At 42.0% G+C, this 22336-nt stretch overlaps 4 protein-coding genes across 7 annotated transcripts; 3 read left to right on the top strand and 1 right to left on the bottom strand.

Annotated features, from left to right (window-relative positions):
• Positions 1–77: 77 nt before the first annotated feature.
• On the top strand, positions 78–8304 carry Bcutp20. Its single transcript, XM_024692227.1, has 2 exons — positions 78–1512; positions 1563–8304. The coding sequence occupies exons 1-2, from the start codon at positions 116–118 to the stop codon at positions 8080–8082; spliced, it is 7917 nt and encodes a 2638-aa protein (XP_024548002.1). The 5' UTR covers positions 78–115; the 3' UTR covers positions 8083–8304.
• An 8-nt stretch (positions 8305–8312) lies between these two features.
• On the bottom strand, positions 8313–9871 carry Bczim17. Its single transcript, XM_024692226.1, has one exon. It carries the CDS (start codon positions 9618–9620, stop codon positions 9123–9125), a length of 498 nt encoding a protein of 165 aa, XP_024548001.1. The 5' UTR covers positions 9621–9871; the 3' UTR covers positions 8313–9122.
• A 478-nt stretch (positions 9872–10349) lies between these two features.
• Positions 10350–14272, top strand: BCIN_03g08660 (hypothetical protein). 2 transcript variants are annotated; one of them, XM_024692224.1, is made up of 3 exons: positions 10350–10758; positions 11081–13392; positions 13447–14272. In XM_024692224.1, the coding sequence occupies exons 1-3, from the start codon at positions 10714–10716 to the stop codon at positions 13619–13621; spliced, it is 2532 nt and encodes an 843-aa protein (XP_024548000.1). In that variant the 5' UTR covers positions 10350–10713; the 3' UTR covers positions 13622–14272. The 2 variants fall into 2 exon arrangements, with proteins under 2 accessions (XP_024548000.1, XP_024547999.1); XM_024692225.1 differs by having other exon boundaries at positions 10350–10986.
• A 4865-nt stretch (positions 14273–19137) lies between these two features.
• On the top strand, positions 19138–22332 carry BCIN_03g08650 (hypothetical protein). 3 transcript variants are annotated; one of them, XM_024692223.1, is made up of 5 exons: positions 19138–19307; positions 19846–20140; positions 20200–20909; positions 20981–21222; positions 21526–22332. In XM_024692223.1, exons 2-5 carry the CDS (start codon positions 20032–20034, stop codon positions 22262–22264), a joined length of 1800 nt encoding a protein of 599 aa, XP_024547996.1. In that variant the 5' UTR covers positions 19138–19307; positions 19846–20031; the 3' UTR covers positions 22265–22332. The 3 variants fall into 3 exon arrangements, with proteins under 3 accessions (XP_024547996.1, XP_024547997.1, XP_024547998.1); XM_024692222.1 differs by having other exon boundaries at positions 19138–19642; XM_024692221.1 differs by having other exon boundaries at positions 19138–19788.
• Positions 22333–22336: the final 4 nt, after the last annotated feature.

Here is a 22336-nt window from a genome sequence, read left to right as displayed (position 1 = left end):
CTCGCTGGTGATTGCTTATATAAGCAACCCTCCAATTCTTCTTATCAAAAAATAAAAATTTCCATTCTCTCTGCGATGGTGGATTTTCGTTGATTGGGGACGACATTACTTCACGATGCCTGCCACAACCTCCGGAAGAATAATCAAGACCCGTAAGGGCAAGAAGGGTACTGCCCATCAAAAGAACCATCGATGGGAATCTTTCACGACGAAAATCTCGAAATTAAACTCCCTCGATCCACTGCGAAGAGTTCGTCGTCATGACCTCGACGCCGAAGATACTTCTGCAACAACCTCATATTTCAAAGCCAGTCTAGAGAAATGGACCGAACTCAACCTATCGTCGGGGTTCCAATCCTTTACAGAGGAAGTTCTTCCACTATGCGACAGTTTACCGCAGATTCTACATTTCCAGGACAAGATTATGGGTCTCTTCGTCACTTATATGGAGGGAAACCAAAGGGAATCCTTGGAACCATTGCTAGAGTTAATTACAGACTTTGCCCATGACTTGGGTCCTCGATTCGAAAAACATTATGCGAAAGCTTTGGAATTAGTTACATCGACGATAGCAGGCACTGGAAAAGATGTCGCGGTTATCGAATGGTGCTTCACCTGCTTAACATTTTTGTTCAAATATTTGTCAAAACTTATTGTACCAGATCTACGACCTACATATGATTTAATGGCACCATTACTCGGAAAAAGTGCTCAACCTCCACATATTGCCCGGTTCGCTGCGGAGGCTTTGAGCTTTCTCATCAAAAAAGCTGGCGCACCTGCCCATCGAGCAAAAGCTCTTCCATTAATCGTAAACCATGCAAAATCGGATCTCTTGAGTATCGCGGATACCAAACAATTCGGCCTATACTATCATGGAATAATGACCATGTTTGCGGAGGCTATGAAGGGCAATGGGCTAACCGTACATACGTCGGGTCCAACGATATTCAAATCTCTTTTCCTCGCCATTGAAGAGAGTGACTTTGGAGAGAAGGAGGCAAAGCCATGGATTGACGTTATATGTGGTGTATTGACCAGTATAGTTCATCATACGACCCCGGAGACAATCAAAGAGATCCTTGGGTTATTACTGGAAGAGGCAAATACTATTACCGATTCCTTCACACAGTCAAAGACAATGTATGATTTCAACAAACTTTTACTTTCAGCGCGGACAATAGGTATTGTAGCTGGTGTTCGACGAGCTTCGAGAGTTCAGAATTGGCCAGCCTTGCTACAGGCGTTATCTAATATTTTAAAGACAGTCTCCAAGAACGCATCTCTGGTGGCAGCTGACGACAAGCATTTGGACTTGTGGAAATACCTCATCGAGAGTATAGCTATTGCTTTAACATATTCTCCAATGGATTCCACAATTCCTTTCATTGCCCCTTTCATGGATGCCCTGACCAAGGATCCTTTGGCGAAATGGTTTCTAACATTTTGCTCATATTTGTCACAAGGAGAGCCTGAACGCTTCCAAACTATTGCGTTACCTTACTTCAAAAGGTGAGTTCATTTACTCATTTATCTCCTACCACAAACTAATTTGATCCTAGATTCATAGTTACGCACTGGTCTGACGCGGAAAATGGAGATACCTTGTGTGTATTATTACCAAAGATGGTAGCCTCAGGGGTACTTCCAAGTCAATATGGAAAGGATGCATTTTCGTTACCCCAGTCTTGGCAGGACCAGATTGTCAGTAAATTCGAACGATTAGAACTACAACCTTTCCCAGAACAAGTATCGCCAGCTACATATAACCGCAGTCCAAAAACATGGCATGATCGATGCTTACCGAAGTATAATGCTCTATTAGAAATCTTGGAGTGCACTGCTGTACATCCTTCAACGAACGCAAGAATTTCAGAAATCTTACTCCGCAAACTTAAACTCGCACTTAGACCATCTTCTTCACTTGCGCCAGAGGAAGCTCATTTCATTGTTGGCCGAGGGTTCAGTGCTTTCTCTCGCATGACTAAAGGAGCTGGTGAGGCTGACAGGGCTTTGGAACCATTATTACGTGCAGCTGCCCCTCGATATGCCCGATTGCCAAATTTCCTGCAAGCTTTACTAGGTTACAAGGCCAGTCTCAAATTGTCTCCTAAACCAGACGGCAATAAATCGGACGATGAAGAGGATACGAGTGACTCTGAAGCCGAATTCGATCTCTTGGTACGATCTTTGGTAGAGAACCTTGCATCCGAATCTAGCGAATTACGCCTTCTTTCTCTCCGATTACTGGAGCATATTCATGACACTGATCATGGGACATCTTCGGAAGCAATTACACTCATGATCATGATTGAGCAGACTCCCATGGATTTGCAATCTGCTCGTTCCGCTTCTATGCATATCCGCAAGCTTGCTTCAATTTACACTTCACAGATGGCGATACCTTGGATGAAGTATGCTATACCATCATTCTGTTTTGGTATGCTTACTGTGAAGATGGCGCAAATCTGGGATGATGCTAGTGCCGCACTCAAACAGATCTCAGAATCGAAAGTTGGTGAGGAAGCAGTTGCAGTCTTGACGTTCAAATGGTTAGAGACACCATCAGTAAGATGGAGCGGGCCACCCGCACCCATTCAAAAGGACCTAAATAATGGATTAACCGACTTCGAGTGCTCTAATCTGAACAACTTAGACAAACTTGCAAAAGAGACTGAGTCGGAAGTTCTCAATGCACGTGATACTATGCTTCAAAAGTTTGAGGTCGCTCAACAACTAGTGGATGCTCAACCGAACACTGCTAGATCTCAGGCTCTTCGTGTCTTGGCTGCCATTCCTATGATTGGTGAAAGGCGATCTCGACAGCTCATTCCAATGTTCCTCTCTTGGGCCAGCAAATCCTCGGAGGAGATTGATCAGACCAGTGATGAAGATGAGGCTGTTGTGAGCGACTGGACAAGAAAAGATCAGAAGGCTCTTTTGGATGTTTTGGGCCTTTTTGGCAATCCGAAGTCTATTTTCAAGACAGATGAGGTTTACGAAGCACTTTTACGATTATTGGCGAATGGTGACATTGAAACCCAGAAAGCTGCCTTGAAAGCCGTATTAACATGGAGGAACAAGAGCATCAAACCTTATTCTGAGAACCTCTTGAATCTGCTGGACGAAGCTCGTTTTAAAGACGAAATCACAATTCTCCTTCAAGGGCAAACTCTGGTTCAACCTGAGCATCGCGAAGCACTTATGCCGGTTCTCCTCAGATTACTCTATGGACGTACAATCTCTCGAAAAGGCGCTGCAAGTGGCAAACAAGGCATGGAGGCAAGAAGACTGACGGTTTTGAGAAATTTGAGCGTTCAAGATGTCGGAGGCTTCTTGGATATTGCGCTTGGTGATCTCAAAGATTTGAATTTAGTAAAGGATGGAGCGGTCCAAATGTCAATCTTTGAAAAGGAATTACTGGGCGCCAGAAAGCAAGTTGGTTTCACAAACATGATGGAAGCGGTATTGAAGGAACTAGCCACCAAGGTTGTACCCCTCACTCGAAAATTACTGGAAGCTGTCTTGTATTGTACAGTAATCGCCACACGACAACTACAGGGAGAGCACGTCGAAGAAACTGAAGACGAGGAAGTTTCCAGCAAAATTTCTCTTTTCAAAGTTGTTCGACAGACTGGATTGAAGTGTCTCGTGCTCTTGTTCAACAACTCGACAGATTTCGATTGGTCTCCATATATGGATCTAATTGTGACTGAAATTGTCCTACCAAGACTCGATAACTTACCAATCGAAACAGCTCAGGGCATTTCCGGTCTTCTTAGACTGTTTTCTGTCTGGTCATCTTCGATGAAGACAGTTTTACTTCTTGGTAGCCACGACAAAATAATACCAAAGGTAGCAGAGTGTTTGGCACCCCCGAAATCGAAGGATGAAGTTAAACTTTTCGCTCTTTCCATAATCAGGGGTGTCATCAAGTGTGCACAAGAGGAAGGAGCAGAGGGTAGCTTAGTGAAGCAAGAGCTTCTAAATCCTAACATGGATCAATGTTTGATTCAGATTGGAACGATCTTACGAGACCAGAATGACATGAGCAAAAATCTATTGGAAGGTTGTGTCGAAACTGTGTCCGAGTTGGCGCCTTTCGTATCGACTTCTACACAAGGTCGCAATTTGGTGGATGTTTCTGTATTCTTACTCGATCAACCCTCGCGTAGAGTTACACCTAAAACTAAAGCCGGCTTGCTTTTGGTTCTGGAGCATTTTGTCCCTCTCTACGATCTCCAAAACGATGTTGACCTCAGGGATCGAGTGTATCATACCATCACATCCTTGTTTGGTTTCTTCAAAGACAAGGTTAGTAGGGAGGTATTATCACGAGTGCTTTTGGTGTACTCAGACAAAGATCCTGTCTTGAAGGAAGTAGCTGCCTTGTGTTCAGATCTTAATTCTTTTGCCCAAGGACGGCTCGATGAACCAGATTACGACCGCCGAGTGAAGGCTTTCCACACCATCAACACCAAAAGAGATGTTGATTTTAATTCTCATCAGTGGTCACCACTACTTTTCAACATGCTCTTTTATATCAAGCATGATGAAGAACACGGAGTATTGTCATCAAACTCTTCGGATGGAATACGTCGATTCATTGAAACGGCTAGAGATTCCAAGCAAACTCCAGAGTTTCCAGCTTTCCAAAACATGCTTTCCACAATCTTAATTCCAGCTTTGTTCGCTGGTGTTCGTGAGCCTTCGGAAATGGTTCGTCGTGAATACATGAATGTCATGGCTCACTTGGTCCGTAATTTCTCAGATTGGTCTCAAGTTAGCGACATGCACAATCTTCTGGCCGGTGAAGACGAGACAGAATCCTCATTTTTCAACAACATTATTGCAGCTGGTAAAGGTAGACAATCTAGTGCTTTAGGATTGCTTTCTTCTGCCGCAGAGAAAGGAGAATTAAGTAGCAAGAACGTCAGCCACTTTTTCATTCCTCTTATCGAACATTTCATCTTCGATAGAGCCGAAGGCAATGACGCACATAATCTTGCTGCTGAAGCTACGACGACCGTTGGAATTCTTGCTGGTTCGTTAGAGTGGCCACAATATCGTGCTCTTTTGAAAAGGTTTATTGGATATGTTCAAGCCAAGCCTGATCTCGAGAAACAGATCATCCGTCTTCTTGGAAAAGTTATTGATGCTTTGGCACTTGCCGCTCAACCACCCATCGATACTGATATGGAGACTGATATCCCTAAGATATCAAGCAAATTGGCCACTACCATGCCTAAAGAGCCCAAGTTTTCTGATGATCTCATCACCAATATTTTACCACCATTGACTGATTATCTCCATGACAAGGATGAATCGACAGTCAGTTTGCGTGTTCCTGTTGCGGTCATCATTGTTAGGCTCCTTAAACTTTTGCCAGAAGAGAAAATGACAGAACGACTCCCAGCTGTCTTGACTGATATTTGTCATATTCTCCGCAGTAAAGCACAAGAATCTCGAGATCTAACCAGAGATACTTTGGTAAAAATTTGCGTTTTGCTTGGTCCATCTTGCTTCGGCTTTGTGTTGAGAGAACTTCGAAGTGCGTTAGCTAGAGGCTCACAGCTTCATGTACTGTCATACACTATGCATTCCATGTTGGTAGCTACGACGCCAGAATATGCACCAGGTGACCTTGATTATTGCTTGCCTTCAATCATTGCAATCATCATGGACGATATTTTCGGTGCTACGGGACAAGAAAAAGACGAGGAAGGATACATCAGCAAAATGAAAGAAGTCAAGAGCAGCAAGAGTCATGATTCTATGGAATTGATAGCCAAGACAGCTACCCTGAGCCGTTTGACAGACTTAATTCATCCAATTCGAGTACTATTAAAGGAGAAGCTAAATATCCGGATGGTTCGCAAAATTGATGAACTTTTGAACAGAATCAGTTCTGGAATCCTCAAAAATACAGCCGCCGGAAGTCGTGATAGTTTGGTCTTCTGCTATGAAGTTATTCAAGATGTTTACAACAGCCGAAAGCCTCAAGAAAGGGCGAGTAGAGATGATTATCGATTCAAACGCTACTTACTACAAAAGGGTGCAAAACGTGGCGGTGAGCGCGGCGCTACAACTATCTATACCTTCAAGCTTATCAAATTTGCCTTTGACGTTATGAGATCTGTCGTCAAGAAGTACGATACAATTCGAACACCTAGTAACCTTGCAGGTTTCATTCCAATGATTGGCGATGCAGTTGCTGAGGGAGAGGAGGAGGTAAAGGTTGCCGCCTTCAAATTACTTAGTACCATTGTCAAGGTTCCACTCAAAATCGATGGTGAAGGGACAAATCTTTACCGGGTCGCGGTAGACGAAGCAATCAAATGTGTAGCCTCATCTTCTTCAACAACTTCGGATATTGCTCAAGCATCCTTGAACCTACTCTCAGTCGTTCTTAGAGATCGTAAAGATGTTCCAATCAAAAGTAGATCGATTGATGATATCCTAAAGAAAATGAAGGATGATATCACGGAACCAGAGCGACGACACATCACGTTCAAGTTCTTGAGATCTGTGCTAGACTCAAAGATTGAAACTGCTGTAGTATATGACACTCTTGACTATGTCAGCACGGTCATGGTTACCAATGACGACAAAGATACTAGAGATTTGGCGCGTGGTGCATTCGTCCAATTCCTCAGAGAATTCCCACAAAAGAAGAGCCGATGGAACAAGCAATTAGAATTTATTGTTTCGAATCTAAAGTACGACAGAGAGGGTGGAAGAATGTCTATACTTGAAGTCATTCTTCTCCTATTGTCAAAAACCTCGGATGATATTGTTCAAGAGGTTGCGGCATCTAGTTTTGTACCTTTGATTTCGGTCATTGCCAATGATGAAAGTGAGAAGTGTCGTATGGTGGCCGGAGAGGTCCTCAAAGAATCATTCAAGAGAGCCGACGAAAGTCGCATGACGGATTTCCTCACCATTCTACAATCACTCGTGAAGCAAAACAAGACTTCAGCTGTCCGGGTAGCACTACAAACTTATGCCTTGTACTTCGAATCTCGATCCGACACGGAAGAATCGAATATCAATTTCGTACTCAGTACTGTTTCGAAGATTCTGGAAACTCCAGACGATGATGAAGATGATTATTGGCAATTGATCTACACATCCCTCGAACTTACTGGAACCATGTGTCAGAAATTCCCAGAGAAACTTTTCTCTTCAAAGACAGCGCCTTTATGGTCTGCGGTACGAGCATGTCTATCATATCCTCATACATGGGTAAAAGTAGGTGCAACAAGACTCAGTAGCATATACTTTGCAGACTTTGCAAGAACAAATGCCGAAACTGGTCTTGAAGGCTTACCACTTAAGGGTTCAGGTGGTCTCGAACTCAATGGAGATGATATTTCTGATTCTATACATCGCATCGTTAGAATGTTTAGAGGGCCAATTCTCACGCAAGTACTGGCTGATGAAGTTGTCAAGAATCTCATTTTCCTCGGTCGCTGCGCTGCTTCCAATAATCTCAAACAGAAACCCAAGGCAGAGGTCGAAGAAGAAGATCTAGAAGCCGAAGCTGAAGTCGAACAATCAGGAGAATCCAACGTTTCAAACAGCGTCCTACAATATCTTTTCGGTCGGGTATCCTTCGTATTGAGAAAAGAAACTCATCCAGCTACAGCAGACAATTTGATTCCGAAAACTTCCGCTCTTCAACTCCTCGAAATCCTTTGCAGTAAACTCGAGCCGGAATCGCTAGTTCCATCGCTGAGAACTATCATTCTCCCATTGCATAATCTCACGGATCCTTCCATCCACATGCCGTACTCCACGGATGAACTCTTCCGCAATAATTACGAAGTGCTCAAATCGTCGAGTGAAGAGTTGTTGGAGACGTTGAAGAGGAAGGTCGGAACGCAAGAATATACAGATGCGTTGTTGAAGGTTAGAGAGGGGGTTAAGGAGAGGAGAGCACAGAGAAGTGGAAAGAGGAAGATTGAAGCGGTTAGTATGCCGGAGAAATTTGGCGAGGAGAAGAGGAAGAAGACGGAGAGGAAGAAGGAGAGGAGGAAGGAGAAGGGAGAAATGTTTAGTAAGAAGAGAAATATGTGGTAGATGTGTGGTTGGTTGGGTCGTGGCTGGATTGTGGCTGGGTTGTGATCTGATGGGTGGAGGCTGGAAGGGAGTCGTATGTTATAGTATAGGCGTTTTAAAATGGAGTTTGGGAAGGGGAAAATTTGTATCTTGAGAGTATTTATTAGATTAGAGTATTCTTGCTTTGCGTTCATTGCATTGCAGTGCTTTTTAGCAGTGTAGATGAATATTAGTAATTATCTAGATGGCTGTGTGTACTCTTATGTGCGTAGTGATTGTTGATTTGATTTGATTTGATTTTAGATTTGTTGAAGATTATATATATGTATGTATATATGTATGTATATATATCCTAAGCATCGTTCATCTCATCTCATCTCACGTATCTCATGTATCTTATATATCTCATGTATCTCATGGTCATGGTCATGATCATAATTACAAATATTTGGTGAGCTACGTCGGTACGTACGATGTAGATGTAGATATAGGTATCTCCGATCGGGGGAAGTGGATTCTTTATTGAATTTGTGAATTTTTGAATTTTTGCATGAGATGTGATTTAAAATAAGTATTTTGTGTGTATGTATATGCAAGTATGATGTAATGTGACGTTGATTTTATTTGATTTGATTTGGTATGGGTATTATTACATTTTTGAATCCGTCGACGCTGAAACTTTTTGTACATTGATTTTGGTTTGTGGAGTTTGGAGTTGCTTTTTTGGAGGTGTGTGTGTGTGTGTGTTCTCTGAGCATTCTTTCGTAGAGGAGAGTGTTGTGGGTTTTGAGGGTTTGAGGTTGTGTGCTGGATGATGTGTTTGTTTGTTTTAGGACTGCAATTGGTGTTATTCGGTGGTATTCGGTGGTAGTTGGATTGTTTCTTGGCGATTGGGTTGGTCCAGTGTGATGTATCATGAGGTTTTGAGGTTGTGTGCATATTCTCCTTACATCTGCTTGACCCAGGCCTAATCGAAAAGCTATCCTTCCCTGACAGCTCTCCTCCTTAATTTCCAATGACTTGTACAACTCCTCTAAAACTCGAGAACCAAATACATCTCTCTACCTCCCCTCTCCCTCTCCTCCATCCCCATCCCTCTTCCTCTCCGTACTCGTCCCATCACTCCAAAATTCCAAATTCCCATCCTCACTCAACGTCCCCTTCTTAACCAGCATCCCTTTCTCCTTCATCAAATCCTCAATCGTCAATTTGCGATCTCCAAATATTCCCAAGTGGTCCGAGATGACGTGCCGGTTTTTGCAGCTGGGACAGGTGATGAGGATGGAGCCGGAATGATAGCCTTGTTTGGATATGCGGTGTGTGGAACGTGCGGAACAGGGCTGGCAGGTAAAGGTTAGGTCGTAGGAGGGTTGAGGGGCGCGCGGGGGGGGAGATGATGGGGTGGAGGGGTCGGAAGAGCGGTCGGTGAGGGGTTTGGAGGGCGTGCTGTAGAGGCGCGGGTGGCTGAGGGAGATGATACGAGAGGGGAATTTGGGGATTGCAGATTGATGTCGGGAGAGAGCTCGCAAAGCTGTGAAGGTGGAGGATTTGAGAGACATTGTGAGGGAGGTTTCGTTGTGTGTTTGGAGGAGGGGCTTGTGGGCTTTGTTTTGTCTGCTCTTTGTGCAAGATGGAGAGATGCAATGGGAGAACGAGACGGCGAGAGGAATCGTGTGGAAACCCTCCTATTTGTGCAGATGAAACTTGATTTGAGAGGTACAGCACAGTAGCTATGGAAAGAAACTCAACAATAGAAGAGCGAGGAGAGTGTTTTGAGATGAAAGTTCTTGATAGAGTAGAAGATTGGGGAAGGCTACGGAATTTGATTGCGATAAGGAATTTTATTTCGCTTACCGCTTTGGGCTTGTAATTCTGCCGATTATGACGAGGACAAGGCAAGGCTGGGCTGGATAGAAAGCTTGGATCACCGGTGGATGAAGTGTGAGGGAGGGGTTGTGTTATATTGTGTTGAATGTATGATTATATTGCTAGTGCCTGCTAGCGTTATAGGAGATGGAGACAGACGAGGTATGATCGATGCAGCCATACGAAATCATAAGTCACATTTATACGGGAGGTTTATTTATATGATTTATCAACCACGAGTATTACTGTTGCTGCTACTACATAGAGAGTTACTAGTTTGTTCACCGCCTGATATTGAAGGATTAGCTTCGTCGCCAAACGTCTTTTGATTGGTGGCAGAATGAGAGTGATTACTAAGTCTAAGTAATTCACACAGCACCACTGCTTTCGACCCGTACCGCTAAAGTACCTAGTCATTCCTAGTACAGTCTTTGAAAGATTCCATGTCAAAGTCATATAAATGAATGTTCAATGAACATTCATGATCTTAGAGCACCTTTTCTACCTTTTGCACCTTGGATTTCTTGTATTTAGGGAACTGTTCTCTTCGTCTTCTTACAATACACAAACAACACTTCGACTAATCGGTTTGTCAACCTTACCTCACTGAACATTTCTCAACACAATTGCATGGCATTCATCCGCAGCCTTGATCTTATCTAACCCCTCACCCTACTGCATTACCAGCGAAACTTCAACCGTCTCCGAGCCTGAAAGAGATAGACCATATCAAAACGTGTATTCTGAGGAACTGGGAAGTCAGAGGAAACCGAAAGACTTTTAAAGATGATTTCTGGTCGTGGTAGAACTAGGATTCGTGCGCCTCGGAGGGTATGTATAGATTCACCTCTTTCCACTTCCATACCTACCTGTCTAGGTCCCCCATACTTCTTTCTCTTACAAAACCTGCCTGCCCCTTCTGGCAAATGAATATCTTAATAAACTTTCAAAACTTTGTTTGCGCCCAGGTTAGAAACCGAACAGTAATTCACAATGCCTCCCACTCCAGGACAGTCTTTGGATGCGGCCATGGCACATGCTATCAATACAAGTCAGATGGTAGTTGACCTCGAAGCATTCTTTCTCTAGTCGCGAATATCTGTATTATTATTTTTTTGGTATCTGTGCTAACTGCTACTCTTCTACTGCATAGGCTTTTGGACGTGCCGGTGAAAAGAACGAATTCGAAATCCAATGGGAGATTTTACAAAATGCACTTCAGGAAATCCATGAAAAGAATGCAGGAACACTTTCGTTCGAACAACTATATCGGGCATCTTATAAAATCGTACTGCGAAAAGATGGAGATTTACTATATGAACGAGTCAAAGTTTTCGAGGAGCAATGGTTCGCTGGGAAAGTCATGCCAACGATTAGGAAATTGATTACTTCAAATCTGGTCAATGTTGCTGCTGGTGGCGTCTCTGGAACGGCCGCAAACGAACGACGACTTACCGGCGAACAATTTCTAGAGGGACTAAAGGCTTCATGGACGGATCACAATTTATGCATGGGTATGACAACTGATGTTCTCATGTATATGGATCGAGTTTATTGTGGCGATAATCGCAAGGCTTCAATTTACACTACGGCCATGGGACTTTTCCGGGATCACATTTTACGTTCGCCACTTCTGGACAATTCAAGCATGATCACTTTCGATATTTTAAATTCGGTTATATTAGATCAGATTGGAATGGAGAGAGAAGGTGATGTCATCAATCGACATTTGATCCGGTCGGTCATTTATATGCTAGAGGGTCTATACGAAACCGACGCAGAGAACGAGAGTGATAAGCTATACCTTACGGTTTTCGAACCTGCATTCCTGCAAGCTAGCAGAAAGTTTTACCAAGCAGAATGTCAAACTTTACTAAGGGATTCACCTGCTGGTACCTGGTTACGTCAAGCGAAGAGACGGCTCGAAGAGGAAGCTGATAGGTGTGATACGACTATCGCGCATTTCACAAGCAGGAAGATCCAAAAAGTTGTCGAGCAAGAATTGATCAGCAGTCATCTGAATGAATTTCTTGCGATGGAAGGAAGTGGTTTGCAGGCTATGATCGAAAACGACCGATTTGAAGATTTATCTATTCTATATCAACTTATCACTAGGATAGATGCAGGTAGAGGACCACTGAAAATTGCACTGCAAGGTCGTGTGGTACAACTCGGTTTGGAAATCAACAAAATCATTGCCAGCGGTGAATTTGAAACTCCTGTCGTAGCTGAGGATACCAAGCCCGAGGCAGAAGAGGATGAAGCTGAAGGTGCGAAGAAGAAGGCTAAGCCAATGAATGCTGCCGCGAAGCAAACACTCGCAGCTATCAAGTGGGTGGACGAGGTCCTTCAATTGAAGGATAAATTCGACAATATGTGGAAAAAATGCTTCAATGAAGATACCATTCTGGAAACTGCCATCACTAAGAGCTTTTCGGATTTCATTAACCTTTTCGATCGATGTTCCGAGTACGTCTCCTTATTTATTGACGATAACCTCAAGCGTGGCATCAAGGGCAAAACCGAGGTTGAGATCGACGAAGTGCTAGACAAGGCCACCACTTTACTTCGATATATTCAAGACAAAGATATGTTTGAGAGATATTACAAAAAGCATCTTGCGAAACGTTTACTGCTCAATAAATCCGAAAGTACTGATGTGGAGAAGCAAATGATTTCGCGAATGAAGTTGGAAATCGGGAATTCATTTACGACTAAGCTGGAAGGCATGTTCAAGGATGTCACCATGTCCGAAGAACTTACCCAGAACTACAGAAACCACATCAACAACCTCGGAGACAAGGATCATAAACAAATCGAGCTGTCTGCTATCGTTCTTTCTACCAATTGTTGGCCTACAGAAATTATTGGTGGTATTCCTTCATCAGACGAGGGACCCCGACAATATTGCAATTGGCCTCCAGAAATGCAAAAATTACAAGATTCATTCAAGGCATTCTATCTCAAAGATCGAAATGGTAGAATGTTGACCTGGTTAGGTAATCTAGGAAATGCTGATATTCGATGTTATTTCCCAGCCATCCCAGGAGAAACAGGTCCGAAGAGTAGGGAAAGAAAGTACGAATTAAATGTGAATACTTATGGCATGATCATTTTGATGCTTTTCAACGATCTACCAGATGGTGCAACTTTATCGTATGAAGAAATTCAGGAACGCTTAAATATTAGCGATAAAGAATTACCACGTGCTTTGATGCAACTCTCTGGTCCACCAAAATCTCGAGTTCTTCTCAAGAAACCCGGAAAACCCAATGAATTACCTACAATTGGTGATGTTTTCACATTCAATTCCAGTTTTGTTAGTAAATCTCATAAGATTAAGGTTCAAGCAATGGGTGGACAAACCAGCAAGGTCGAAGGCGCTGAGGAAAGAAGATTGACTGAGGAAAGAAATGATGAACATCGAGGAAATGTTATGGACACAGTCATTGTTCGAATCATGAAGTATGTTGTCCCTGCTCTCGATACGATGAATTATATACTAACAAAATATTATAGAGCACGTAAAGAATTTCCTCATCAACAACTCGTTACAGAAGTCATTTCACAACTTGCACAACGCTTCCAGCCTAATATCAATATGATGAAACGACGTATTGAAAGTTTGATCGAAAGAGAATATTTGGAAAGAATCGAAGATGCTAAAGTACCCACTTATAAGTATTTGGCTTAATCTTCCCATATTCTTTCTTTGTACCAGGTAATTCCATGGGGTTGGCTGGTTGAATAGAATGTATTCATGGAGTGGAGCGAGTGCGTTTGGGGGATCTCTGGGAAATTACAAGTTCTTCTTTCCCTTCTTTTGTGCTTTTCGGCTCATTAGACTTGACTTGATATGATAGATCAAGTCAAGTCATTTCACATCATGTTCATAGGATTGCATAGCATTTGTAAACTGGTGCAAGGTACTGGTTGGTGCTGGGGTGTTGAAAAAGGGTATGGGAAATGGGAATGGGAGATGAATAATTTTTTGATCTTCATTTCTTTTTATGAAAAGAAAGGCGTATGGTATGATATGATACACTTAATGGTATGCTGCATAGATGAATAAACGAATGAATGGATGGGAATGCTGAGATGGGATGAGATGAAATGAAATGATAATGAGATGTGGAATTGCGTGCATGGAGGTGTTGAACTGTGATCGGCTCTCTCTCTGTGTGTGTTTGTTTGTGTGTGTGTATATGTGTGTATGGGAGGGGGAAGAGAGAAAATGCATAGATAACTAGCTAGCTAGGTAGCTAATGAGTACACGAGGCGGTCTTGAGAACTAAATCCTAGATTTTGCATCTTGTGTGTTGTGTGTTGAAGATCAATGAACTGAATGGACTGTGAATATATTGAAAATGTTTTATTTCTGCAAACTCGAAGCTCTTTTCTATTGTTCCTAGCATACTACTTATTAGTATCATATATATATGATTTCCAATACGTTCTCTTGAATAGTATACCCTATAGTTCTTTTTTAAAAATTAGTTTCTATATATCTTCTACACAAAGCTACTTAATACCAGTTTTGATTGCATTTGATTATGGGAATCCTTTCTAATTCTATCCAATTACAGATTGTGAGTATGAGTCCTTTTGTGTCACACAATCTCAAATTATATATTTCATCATTGTATTATTCGGATTTATAAACCGATTGGAAAGAGAAAGAGAAGGGTTGCTCTCAGAGTACTGCGGCTTTAGGTTGGTGTGTCATGGGTGTGTGTTTTCGAATGGTAATTGTGTGTTGTGTATTGTATTGCTGGTTGATTGGTGCGGATTCGGATTCGGATTCGGATTTCATCATCTGATTCTTCCCACCCGCCCCTTGAGTTTCTGTTTTTCTGCTTTTCTGATTTTCTCTCCTATTTTCGTTTAGCTCAAATTTGTTAGATATATCATGAATGATAAATTGTAAATACTTGTATAGATTTAATATATCTCTTCTTTCTCTTCTTTCTCTTCTTTCTCTTCTTTCTCTTCTTTCTCTTCTTTCTCTTCTTTCTCTTCTTTCTCTTCTTTCTCTTCTTTCTCTTCTTTCTCTTCTTTCTCTTCTTTCTCTTCTTTCTCTTCTTTCTCTTCTTCTCTTCTTCTTCATCTCAAATTTCCTTTTCGTATAAATTCTGTATATCGTACCACTCCCCTCTCAAATCTCATATTTACATTCATTATTAATTCTCATACTGCTTCTTTAAATTCTTTGTATATTTCCTCGCCCTCATCTAGTCCTGTCTCCCCACTCTCTCCTTCTACCGCCCTCTCCCCCCCTTGAAAATACACCCTCCCCCCAAAACACCCCGCACTTAAACTCATATGCTGTGCGCGTAAAACATTATCTGGAGTCATGTAACATGTTGAATCTCTATTTATAGTTCCTCTATTTATAGTTCCTCTATTTATAGTTCCTCTATTTATAGTTCCTCTTTCTATAGACTTAAGAAATCAATCAATGTTTTACCCTCTTATTTGATCCTCTACGTTTGTGTGCTTTTGCCCCAGGTGTGTTACCTCACTTCGCTGCCGCTATGCAGTGATTTACTTCATCCACCATGTATGGCTGTTTAGATTGACTATGGTATATGCGAAGGCTTTTCTGCAATTGTGTGACCTCTATCACCTTCTACTCTTTTACAATGCCTCTACATCTCTAAAATCAAGAATCCCTTTGTGTTCTTTATTATGATTACTAAAGACACCATTTCATCTGCTAGGCTCGCTTACTATATAGAAAATTAAATGGAATGTGTTACTACGAAAGGGGTTAATGAAATGCATTCTTGTGTATACAATATGATCGACACAGTGTAAAGTAAAAGTAATATTTATAAAACCAATACTAAGTATAATATAGAAAAGTATAAAAGTGAAAGAGGCTTGTGTTTATAAATCTCTTCATATTATTTATTGCGTTTATTAGCAATAGTATATTATCTGTTTGATTTTTTATATAGAGGATTGAATGGGATGTGTTATTGTGAAAGGGGTTAATGAAATACCATTTTGTATATGCAGTATAACCGATCTAGTATAGGGTGAAAGTGACACCTACCGAGCCGAGGGTGGGAGTGGTAGAGGTGAGAGTAGAAGTGTAGGTGCGGAAGCGTAGGTGTGGAAAAGAGAGGGGTGGGCCATCGGTACACATTATAGCGGCGCTGACATCGGGAGTGTACTCGAGGTCTTCGTCTTCGTCGTTCTGATTGTTGTTGATAGAAGAATGAGAAGAAATATCATCACAGAAACTCCGGGAACAATCACAGCTAATTATCTTTAATATCGCGCAAACCGAAAGTAGAAGTGAGTTCGATAAACGGGATTCCATAACCGGATTCGAGGGCGTGGAGGACGGTTGCGAGGGAAGGAAAGGGTAGGATTGGTCGGTAGAGATGTGGGGATGAGATGCTTGAGGTTTGAGGGAGGTGTAGGTTATTAGGTTTGGGAGGAGGAGGGGATTTGAGGGGGAATGTGATTGGATAGATGGACGGATGGATGGATTTTAGCTGGGAGGGGAGTGTAGAGAGGCGGGTGGGTGAGTAGAAGGCGCGGATGCTGGGGCCGGATTGGGGGTAGTAGTGGGAGAATGCTGATGTGAATTTTTCCGAGTCGCGGAGGAAGGAGGGGTGCGTTTTTGTGGACTGTCCGTTGTAGTTTATGTTGCTTGGTTGTTGTTAGTATTGGAGATCTGTTATTTTTAGGGGTCGTTCTGATGGATGTTTTTTAAACGAGAGCTATTGCACGTGTAGTTTTTTTTCTCTCTCTACCAATTCCAAGAACAGGAAGAACCAGCGTCTTCGAAAGAGTGGGGGAATAACTTGAAGGGAAAAGGAATAGAAAAATAATCCAGACAAACAGAACGATCTCCCAATACATACCATCACTAACCAAACTCTCCACTAAATCTGGATACACAGCCGCACCCCTAACCAAACCCCCAATACCTCAACTTCTGCGTCTCCATCTTCCTCATAACTTCACATATCATGTCCCACACTCATCGTACTCACAAATTTCAACAATTCTTCTCCCTTATCTTTCGACTTCCTCTCTATATTCTCGCACATTTTCGACAGAGTGCATATGTATCATTTAGAATTCCCGGGTGCGAGTCTACGTGGCCTAACATGACCTAATTTCAAATCTGTGCATTTTTCAGTGCGGAACCCAGTAATTTATGAGTGTTAGGTGTTGAGGCTCCGATTCTGCGCGGATCGAACGATTTGAAATTATAACGTGATTCTTGCAGATGATTTTTTTTGGAGATTCGCCAGCCGCGTTTAGGAGGAGGAAACAGATTCCTGAGCCGTCTGGTCTGCAGGGATTGGTGAATACCGGAGCCAGATAGTTGATTAGGTCTGTGCCGGCGATTTTGATGATGGAGAGGGTGATGAGGGAGGGGGAGCTTGTGTTGAGTTAGTCCCAGTCTAAATGGAGTGGGAGGCGCGTATATTGAAAATTTGGGTTCCAGGCATGGGCGCTAGAGGAGAAATGAGCTTGCAGCGATCTGGAGGTGTGAGGGGGTGGAAAGAGAGGGAACTTACGTCTTTCCATTTTTAGGCTGAGGTTTTGGTAGTCGGACCGAGAGGATTAGATTTGAGGTTTGTGGGAGATATTAGGTGTGAGGGGATACCATAGTGTCATATGGTAAGAATGAAAGTGCCAAGGAAGAAAGCGGAATAGAACTTTAGTAATGAGTGTCTTTGCGATTGACTTGGAGTTATTATGGATGTTGTTCCCTCCTTGTTAGACGATGTTCCCCTTTTCGACGTCATTGTAGATTCGAACGAAACGACATCTCGAGAAATTTTCAAATGGAAATCTTTATAACATTCAGAAATTCGGTAACGTCGTGATATTAATTGAGGCTTTCATGATCGTCCATCAGATCGGACAAATCATCTTCAATATCAAGAGCTAATTTAGGCCTTCACCAATGATACAAGGATGATAATAATAAAGACACACCAGGAAATAAGACCTCTAATTCGGGAAGTGCGAGTGGTCGAATCAAAGTTAAAGATAAGCATATAATAGAATAGAGTTCTCCCAATAAGAATCATTGATTCGTTATCGCTCTTAGGTATTTATATTTATCTAGCTGCATGCATGCATCTTACAAGGCGTAGATAGTATTCAAGGTTATTGAAGGCCCGGTCAATTTAACCGAACTCACCAAGATGATTATAGTTTTTGAGAATGAAGATAGAATTCCTTACAGTCGGTTGCTGAAAGGAAGGATTGTAAAGAGATGGAGGGATTTTGGATTTGGATTTCTGTTAAGAAGAGGAAGTTTTGAAGGGTGAAAGGTAGTTTACAATTATAATCGGATTTCAAAGTATGTGACTTTTGGTAAGGAAACTCGTCAAATTCAACCGGGCCCTCAATATATACTATGTGCCCTGTACAGTTATAGATGAGAATGTAGGCCAAGAGACTGTTGAAGGTTTGTTTGGTCGTTGTTTCACTGGCCCCGCACAACTCGTGATCCTTACCGCATCTGATAAGAATGATAAGAGAATGTCACTCGCTCGGGCTCGTCAGGCTGTGTGGGTTTTGTTTTATGTGAGTTTAATTATCTGCCGTCCGCTTGCCGGTTATGCGAAAAATTCTGCCGAACACCCTCGGCTGGTTGGCCATACGATGAATAGCCGACAAACATGAAGCAGCTGCCTAATTCTAATCTAAAATAAATCAGGGTTTTCTATGATGTATAGAAATGTTTAAGGTTCTATGTGGGGGGGTGTGGAAATGGTTGACATTAAGTCTAAAATAAAAGTGTGGGTTTGATGCTAAGCCTTAGGCTTAGCATGAGTTCGATGCTAAGCCTCGTGGAAACTGTTTCCAATTATTCAAGTTTTTGGTATGATAGTAATTAATTGGCAATCATTACTAAAGACTAGTAAATTCTTTGTAAAATCATAAATTAGGATGTGATTTATTCTTACTAAAAATAATAAAAAGATACTTACTTTCCTCGGCTCGGAACGAAGTCAATCTTATAAATGCGGGGGTTCTAGAAGGACCCTCTCAGCCTTTTCATTTCATGTAAGGCTATTTGACAGGGGTACCGGTAAGGTTACGCAAGCTTTCGAAAATAGTTTAAAAACATCATAGCGCTACTTTTAAGGGAATATAAAAAAAAAACTTTCTGAGATGAATAACTTATCAAAATCTTATTTAATCATATGTAATCATATGTACAATTATGATGTACTGTGCGCGTGGACATGTGCTGGTCATGTGACTTCTCGTAGCTAGTATTTATAGGCCTTCTTTATGTAGTCTAGGAAAGGCAATCTATGCTCTTATTTTCAACTTGACGCCCTACGTTTATACATGTGCTGGATAGCATCCCTTCACTCCTGATATCATTGTTGGTATGTGACTACTCGTTCCCTTCACTGTACATGGTCGTTTAGGACTACTCTATGATTCTATGACATATGTGAAGACTTTTCTTGTGTGACCTCTACCGCCTTCTGCTCTTTTCCAATGCTTAATGGGTTATATAAAGTTTAAAGGCTGTGTATTGAAAATAAGACATTTCTTCATCGTATTTATCAATGTTAACGTCATTTTAGTACGATTCCTTTGGAAGGGCTATTTGGTTTCCCCGGCTTGGAACGAGGCGTTTGATTCATATAAAGCCGACTAGTGGTTAGCTGGCAGTTTGCATGAATCGAAAATGCATTGATAATACTAACCTCTTTGAGTAAGTCGAGACGATGCGAAGTTTTTCTCGTCTCCAGTTACTTTTCCCCCTTCAAGAACCCAATCATTCCTCCTTTCTCAATAATACACAGCCTCTTCGCAATCAAATCAATATGTATTATCTACTCAGTATACAATGAATGATATGTGAGAATAGTAGCTTACATTCATATATATATTTCCTCTCATCTAACTCGGCAATAGGATCCCCGAGATAGGAAAAAGTGTCGTGTATCGAACCGGCTATATACGACGAACGAATCACGAGCCTGTAATCACGAGCCTGTAATCACGACATTAGATTCTATTTGCGTACCACAATGTGTATCGGGTAATCATTTACGCAGGTTTCCGCGTCAGCTCAACTCCATTTCCTCCTTCTCGTACTCAATGGATAACACTTCCGGCTCTAACGTCGATCCACCAATCGCAATCCGAAGTAATCGAGGTTGTTGGACGTGTAGAATACGGAAAAAGAAATGTGATGAAGTACAACCCGGTTAGTCATCATTAGTTTTGGCTTGCCGAATAATACTAATCAAAACCCGATTCTAATAGGCTGTTTGAGGTGTAAGAATGTGAATGTAGAATGTCACTATGGTCCCAAACCGAAATGGATCGATGATCCAAAGTGTGGAAAAGAAGAATTGGAAAGGATTAAAGTCATAGTTGCTGCATCTGCAAGTAAAAAGAGAGCCGCTTTTCGTGCGAGGAAAAATGCAGGTCTCCTATCGCCCTTGCCCAGATCGCCAGAATCACCTAGTCCTAGTACTACAACGGAAATCGCTAAGAAAGGAGACAATTTACAAATTATCGACAATGTCATTCCAACATCTACACCCCCTATGGAAATGAACCATGATAACCCCAATGAGCCTAAATCTCCGTTATTCCCAGAATGGATAGAAGATCAAGAAGCAAGTTTAATGATGCATTACCTTGATCATGTCTTTTTTATCCAATTTCGATTTCATACTCCATCATTATCGTCGGGAAGAGGATGGCTATTATCACTGCTCACAAAAACTAAACCCCTCTATCATGCAGCTCTAACTCTGAGTGCTTTCCATCGCCAATCTCTTATCTTGGAACGAGAAAGTGGTCAAGCGGAAACAGATTATCTGCATGAATTACAACATCACTATGATTTAGCCCTAAAAGGATTGCAAGATTTCATACACGAAAATAATAGAAATGTATCTGAACAAGGGGCCTTTGATGGAAACATTCAAATTCTTGCTTGTATGATACAATTGATATCCTTCGAGGTGAGTTTTCCTGCCCTACATGTTACACCCCCATCACGAATTACAACAAAATCACTAACACAACATCAAAGCTCTTCAACGGTGGTGAAAGCAATTGGCAAGTCCATCTCAGAGCAGCATCGGAACTCATATTAGTGCTCCACGAAGTCTCAAATGGTAGGATACCAGGCCCAGAAACACTATTGAGTTCGTCGCGATGTTTCAACACTTCAAGAGCAGGATCGCCGGCATCGATTATGAGTGAAAGTTTGGTTTCGAGGGATAGTGCTGCGTTGGATTTTTTTACGGGAGCCATTATTTGGATGGATGCACTGTGAGTTTTTCTGATTGTTTTTGTTTTTGTGCATTTCGACTTTATGCTGGAAAGAGCATGCGGCAGTGGTAGGAGTAATGGCCAGAGTAATTTCTTGCTCAAATTGTTGTATCAATTAAATAAGTATTTGATTGATAAAGAATTTCATTATGGTGGCAAGCCCCCAAACCCCCATAACTCGCTGCGCTCGAGGCTCTTCCATATGACCTTATTCGGCCTCCATGGCAATGGCCCCCAGAGGGCCAGCGGAGCGTCATTTGCAAATTTTTCATTCCTATACATTAACTAACACTAAAATGATAGAGCCTGTGTGTCAACTGGATCCCATCCTTGGCTTTCTGAATTCCATAACCGATTACTCTCTGCCAAGAAACCTGGCTTCTCCAAATCCGACCACAAAATCCAACTAGCGTCCATAATGGGATGTGAAAATTGGGTCATGATAATGATTAGCGAGATCGCCTGGTTAGGAACCTGGAGACGAAAACATCAGTCTGATTCAAGCATAGACTTCGCCCAACAACTAATCTACACAGAACAAAATATTCGCAATCGTCTCGAATCGAAAAATTCAGAGACGCTAAAGGAACTTCACGCATTGAGGTCTATTCATCGAGGAACTCCGCCCTTCTATTCTACGGAACTGTATAATAAACATTCCGTCCTCCTGTTATCACACATTTTTGCCTGTGCATCTCTCATTTATCTTCAAATGGTCATCTCGGATAACTTACGTCCCGAAGATATCGACATGATGCTCCACAACACTATAAACGCCATGCGCATGATACCCAATCCACAAATGTTCAGAGGGTTAGTGTGGCCCTTGTGCGTGGCAGGCTGTTTAGCAAGCTCGAAACAAGATCAGAGATTTTTTAGGGAAATATCGAAAGCTGCAATTGCGGACTCAAGAAGTTTCGGAAATTCGAGTAGTGCATTGAAGATTTTGGAAAAGAGTTGGGAGTTGCAGAAGGAGGAGGGGAGATTGGTTGATTGCACCATGGCGATTAGGGCATTGGGGAGTTGTATACTTTTGGTCTGAATTATGAATGTGTACGGAACTGGAAGTTCTAGCCGTTCAGAAGATTTTTGAGGGAATTATAGGTGGTATTTT

Source organism: Botrytis cinerea, chromosome 3 (genome assembly GCF_000143535.2).
Source record: "Botrytis cinerea B05.10 chromosome 3, complete sequence".
NCBI classification, from domain to species: domain Eukaryota; kingdom Fungi; phylum Ascomycota; class Leotiomycetes; order Helotiales; family Sclerotiniaceae; genus Botrytis; species Botrytis cinerea.
Note: the sequence above shows the minus strand (reverse complement) of the source record. Positions and strands in the feature narration are given on the sequence as shown.